Here is a 5801-nt window from a genome sequence, read left to right as displayed (position 1 = left end):
GGGTTAATTTATAAAGAATATATATTTATTTCTCATAGTTCTGAGGGTGGGTAGTCCAAGATCAAAGCACCAACCTCTAGTCTAATGAGGGCATCTCCCTGTGTTCTCCCATAGCAGAAGACACAAAGGCAAGCTTACAGAAGTTATGTGAAGCGTCCTTTCAATAGGCTGTAATCCTGTTGAGGAAGAAGTCTGCACAGCAGACCGCCTCTCTAAGGCCTTACCTCTTACTACCATCGCATTGGCGACACCTGAAATTTAGAGGACATTGATTCAAACCAGTGCAATAAGATTTGCAAATAATGTTGTTTCCAGTTTTATTTAATACTTTACATATTTGAAATTTTGGTCACAAAGCAAATGTTGATCAACTTTTCTAGAGGTGCACACACAAAACATAGGGAAAGCAACTGATTGCTTGCCAAATTAATTTGAATGTGGCATCAACTTCATTGGACTTTTAAAAAGTCCTAATTGTTTGGAAACTGGGGTCTTTTAATACTGTTCATGGATTCATGGGTTAAAGAAATCATTTCCCTTGTTTCTCATTGCTGCAGATTCGGCGATATATTCATAGAAAAATGTAACTTCTTGCGGATTAGACATCAAGAGACCAATTTGTGCATATAAACAAAAAAATCAAAAGTAAATACATCCAGACACTATATTATTGAACTGTATAATGAATATGAATGTGTTCGCAGTGTTGCAGGCTCAAAAAACTGTACTAATCAAATGTGGTCTTTTTCATTATTCTCAAAAACTCTTCCTCATTTATTGCTCCATCTCCATCACTATCGGCTTCACTGAGCATTTCCTGTAAAACAAAACGTAAAATGAGATATGGAAACTTACAAATGGTAAGTGAACATTCAAATACATATTCAAATTTTATTTTCAATGAAAAACTACAACTAAGCTTAGAATACAGCCTCGTATACAAATTATCATATACAATTATACATAAATTGTAATGATAAAAATAAACAAGATTTGTGCTAATACTGTGTAGACAAGATAGCCAACTCGGTTTCATTGTTCTGTTCATCTTTTTTTTTAAAAAAAAAAAAGGAAAGAACAACTGGGATAGGGGAAAGGAGAAAAGAGGCAGGGAAATATATATATAGATATATAGATATATATACACACACAAGACAGCTAAGATAATTGTACTACTAATTTCTAGTGGTTTATTGAAAGAACAGTTAATATTTAATGGTTTGATCAATGTTGCATTCTTACATCTGGTAATCCGAGCATCTTCGCTGAAGATAACAATATGTAATATAACAACCATTGTTGATTCCCTATTATGTTCTTTTGAAATTCTGTATGGTTTTTATTGTTGCATTGTTTTGTTTTTGTCTTTGTTGTTGTTATTTTGGTTTTTACCTCTTTAAAATAAAATAATAAATAAACAAGATTTACCTGGAGTTCATTGTCTGTTAAATTTTCCCCTAGTTCCTTGGCAACCCGCTTTATATTATTTAGTGTTATGCTTCCAGTATTATCATCATCAAATAATTTGAAAGCCTTCAATATTTCTTCTTTTTCATCTTGTTCACTCTTTTAGAAAAAGAAATAGCTGTCGTTAGTCTTTTATTTAGTCATCCAGCTGGACTTAGTAGATCTTTGCTTCTTGATCTGCAGTGTACCAGGACTTTGTTGCTCTGACTTTCAACAATTTTTCTACTGTGCTCATATCTAACATCAAGGAACATAAATGCATGTGTGAAGCAGAAAACCCCACAAGACAATAAAGAAAATGCCTACCAGTGCAGACCCTTAACAAAACTATAAATTGCAAGAGTACAGGGAAGTTGTCTCACTCAAGGCTCCTTAGGACAGTGTCTGGCAAAAAAGAGGCACTCACTAAGTATTTAACAAATACGAGGCTTCAAAATCCTAGCCCCAATTTTTCTATCCTGCCATATACTGTAGCATCATTATTTCCTGACAAGAACCTCTTCTCCACGCATATAGTCTTTTATTACCATTCCGGAAACCTCTGCAATCTTGTTACTCCTATCTAAATCCTACCCCTCTTTAAAGTCCTAGCTCCAGTTCTCTGAAACCTCTGATTGCTCCAAAAGGTACAAGGCTACTGCTTACATATCTTTGAAAAAGAAAATCATGACTACCATTTTTATACTCATAATGGCCAAAAAATTTTCAAAATTAATGGTGCCGACTCCTTCTTGGTCGATTTCAGCTATCATCTGTTCAATTTCTTCTTTCTTTGGTTCAAATCCTAAGGCCTGCATTGCAATCTGAAATAGGAAACAAATAATTTTAACCTCCCATAATTTCATTATGAGGTTTACAGTGGCTCACTAATTAATAATCTCTTTCTCTCTCCTCGCCTCTTCTCTCTCTCTCTCTCTCTCTCTCTCTCTCTCTCTCTCTCTCTCTCTCTCTCTCTCTCTCTCTCCCACACATGGCCTGAGCATAAACCTAGGAAATTAGATCAGCAAGCCTAGATTCTGACCCACTCGTGTATAAAACACAAAATGTTTAACAAGATTTGCTAATGCAGAGCAGGTATATGTTCTTAAGAGACTTTACATTAAGTTTTCCAAAAACTACTATTAATGAAAGGTTTAAAATTTTCCACAAATAAATGATGAAGCTTTTGCGGTGTTTTAGAATTAGAAATAATTTCAGAACCTTCAATTCTTTCACATCTATGGTTCCAGACCCATCTGTGTCAAATAAGGCAAAGGCCTCTTTAATTTTTTGCTTTTGAGTTTCATTCAATTCAATCTTTGCTGCTTTTTTCTTCCATTGGTCTAAACTTGTGTAGTAGTTGGATGCCTGTAATAGATACATAAGTGGGTGAAAGAGAAATTATACAACAAATAATTGATAATGAACTAGTTAAATCTCATAAATGAACATATACAAGACTATCTTATTTCCTACTATATAATGACTCCAATAGTTTCCTCTTTTTCCCCTTGCTAACATTTGTGATTTTCATTATTGATATTTTGGTAGAAAGGTTTATGGGGGGTTTGTTGTTGTTGTTGTTTTTGTTGTTTTTCATTTAGATCTTTCCTTAGAACTAGAGCCTTTTGGAATTTGGGCATGGTAGCACGTGCCTATAATCTCGGCATTCCGGAGGCCGAAGCAGGAGGTGTACTGTGAGTTTGCGGCTACATAGTAAGTTCAAAACCAGCCTGAACTACGTAGTGAAACTTCGTCTCAAAAAGCAAAATCGAACAAACAAAACTAATGCCTTTTGAGAGGGAGAAGAAACAAAGGACAGTGTGCATGGTGTCATGTCAGAATACAATTAGCCTTACTTGGCATATCTGAAAAATATTCATTTGAAGAATATATATATTTCACAAATACCTATATGTTTCACAATAAAATTTGTTTCTTGGGGGTGACGTTTGATTGGAACACAGTATCGTTTCCCACTTTAGTCTATCACACTGTCCTGTATTACAGAGGTGGGGAAAATGAAAAGCCACGTTTTCCAGGTAAAAAAACGACTTCAAAGACTTATACAAGAATGTTGGGCAATTGTCAGTATCCACCTAATACGTAGAAGGTGGAGGTCATCTCGCTGTTTCTTATTTCCTGCCAGCAAACCAGGTCACTGTTACTCCTCTGGTCCTCTGCGACCTTACTCTGGGATCTCGTCGCCAGCTTTGGGTGAAGGACCAGTGGCAGCGCCGGCGACCCCAGGACTCCCTGTTGCTGGGGATCTAAGCCGCCAGCGCCAAGTGCGTTAAGAGTTGGGTACGATAGCTGTGGATTCGGGATTCCTAGGCTACCGATAATACCACTGTGGCCTTCATAGCTTTCCATGGCTTCATAGCTTCTGAATCCTCGCCTCGACAACTCAGGAAGTCAGTAGTTCCTCTGCCAGTCAGGAGTCCACGGTCCGCTACCTAAGCCCTCCGACAGCTTTGAACATCTTATTCTCTGCACTCAATTCCTTGCTACCTAAAGAGCGGTTTTTGTTTCTAATACGCAGCCTACGGAGACTGTTGGCATTTGAGATTGTTAGGGTTGATGGGATTAATTGGAGACCCACTCATCTATTCCTGGAGTTATGGACGTTATGGAGTTGGTGACCTGAAGAGGGTTACTAACGACACTCGAAGAACGTGAAACAGAGAAATGATACATTTCATACATTAAACGAAATCCTTCCCTTGACTAGCCCCTCTCAGGAGGTTACAGCATGGCACTCACCATGTTCCCAACTAGTGCCCTCAAGCCTGGGACTCCAGGAGTCACAGGTCGGCTGCACTGAGCAACTGCCGCGTTCGCAGCTAGGAAACAGTTGCTAAGGCAGCGCTCCGGGCGTTACAGTCCCCGCCCCCGAGCGCTATTGATTGACGGTCATTCCATCCAATAGTCAAAAAAGAAAGCCCTTGAGGCCCGCCCCCTTCTACTCCCTACCAGTAGCGTGGTGCGTCCGCCTTTCTCCGCCCACCGCCAAGCGGAAATTTCCTCCCCAGCCGGATTTCTTAAAGCAGCAGACCGCCCCCTTCCCACACCGAGCTGCGGAGGCAGAAGGGGATTCTCGCCGTGTTAGTGTGGATTCCAGCCAGAACCGCCCCTGCTGTGGGAACCCGGAGACTCTAGCCCCACCCCGACAGGGGAGAAAGCCCTGAGGTTAGTAGCGAGTTGCTTCCCCAGACTAACTCTGGTGAAGACGTGGAGAGACCTTGTTTGGTTTTCTGACTTCGGTTCCCGGAAGGGATAAGAATCTAGTCTGGTGGTCTGCGACGAATTGGCCCGGCATCCGGCGGGAAGCACTGCGGAGGAAGAGGACTGTCCTCTGCTCGCGGCTGGACATTCCTCGGGCCCCAAGGTGCCTGGGCCGTTAGCCGGTTCCCTCCCGCGTGGACAGCAGGGCTGCTGTCATAGGAGGCATCAAAGCTTCAGGGTAGGCGGGGCATCGGGCAGCCCGGTGGTGGGAATGGGGGAAAGGAATGGGCAGCTTCACTGCTGAACAGGAGACTTTCACACGTGATGTGGTATTGTAAGGGTAGGAACGAATAGGTGATAGTGTCTTTATACTCCTAACCTTTGATTGCCTGTATATTAGGACCCCTTTTATGCGTCCTGCAATCCTTTTCTAGAGTAAATACTTCATTTTCCAAAATCTTACAGGATTCTCCAACAGTGGATTTAGGGAGAATATTAACTTGGCCTAGTCTTTCTTTCCTTTGCCTCATTTAATCTCCTTGAAGGTAGAGCCAAAAAAATATGCCAAGCACATTCTTGAAGCAGTTTCCCAAATCACTCTTTATACATTAGTAAATCATTCATGACACATTTTCCAAACCTGTCTTGTTAACGTTGTATCTCAGGCAGACACCCAAACATTGCAATTATTAAGTCTACTTAGGCTTCTGGGAAATAGGTAACGTTATCTTAACATTAGAAGTGATTTTTCAGGGAAAATGAAAGTTGTATAAATTCAGGATATTTATGAATTAAGTAAGATGTTAAGTCACTTAAGTACAATGTTTTTTCAGCCTATTTAGCTTACCTGGAAAGCTGCCGTTGATCAGTTTTGCGGTCATATACTTCATCTTTAACACTAATTCGAAAGGCATTTCTAAGACCTAGAAATAAATATTGACCAAGTGTATACCCAACTTAATTCCAGTTTCTAGGCTTTCTTGGATTTAGTTTAATCTAGAGGTAATTAATAGGCTAAAGAGTGTTAGCCTGTTTTTAACACCACTATGATTTAAGCTCTTATATTTAATATAGTTAGTAATATTTTTAATGATAAGCTCTGATTCCAGTTCTTTTTTTTTTTTTTTTTT

General features: G+C 39.7%; 2 protein-coding genes across 7 annotated transcripts in view; one reads left to right on the top strand and one right to left on the bottom strand.

Annotated features, from left to right (window-relative positions):
* Positions 1–292: 292 nt before the first annotated feature.
* LOC102013106 (centrin-4-like) lies at positions 293–4859 on the bottom strand. 2 transcript variants are annotated; one of them, XM_005386762.2, is made up of 5 exons: positions 4688–4859; positions 2668–2814; positions 2142–2270; positions 1429–1566; positions 293–817 (listed from the first exon to the last, which is right to left on the bottom strand). In XM_005386762.2, exons 1-5 carry the CDS (start codon positions 4817–4819, stop codon positions 728–730), a joined length of 636 nt encoding a protein of 211 aa, XP_005386819.1. In that variant the 5' UTR covers positions 4820–4859; the 3' UTR covers positions 293–727. The 2 variants fall into 2 exon arrangements, with proteins under 2 accessions (XP_005386819.1, XP_005386820.1); XM_005386763.2 differs by lacking the exon at positions 4688–4859 and adding an exon at positions 4210–4317.
* Positions 4397–5801, top strand: part of Bbs12 (Bardet-Biedl syndrome 12) — an 8967-nt gene continuing 7562 nt past the window's right edge. For 2 of the 5 annotated variants that reach the window (XM_005386768.2, XM_005386764.2), the window contains exon 1: positions 4397–4635. The gene's annotated coding sequence lies outside the window, so the exon portion shown is untranslated. The other 3 variants (XM_005386766.2, XM_005386765.2, XM_005386767.2) reach the window with 3 other exon arrangements.

Source organism: Chinchilla lanigera, unplaced genomic scaffold, assembly GCF_000276665.1.
Source record: "Chinchilla lanigera isolate Chin_1 unplaced genomic scaffold, ChiLan1.0 scaffold00027, whole genome shotgun sequence".
In the NCBI taxonomy this organism is placed as follows: Eukaryota; Metazoa; Chordata; class Mammalia; order Rodentia; family Chinchillidae; genus Chinchilla; species Chinchilla lanigera.
Note: the sequence above shows the minus strand (reverse complement) of the source record. Positions and strands in the feature narration are given on the sequence as shown.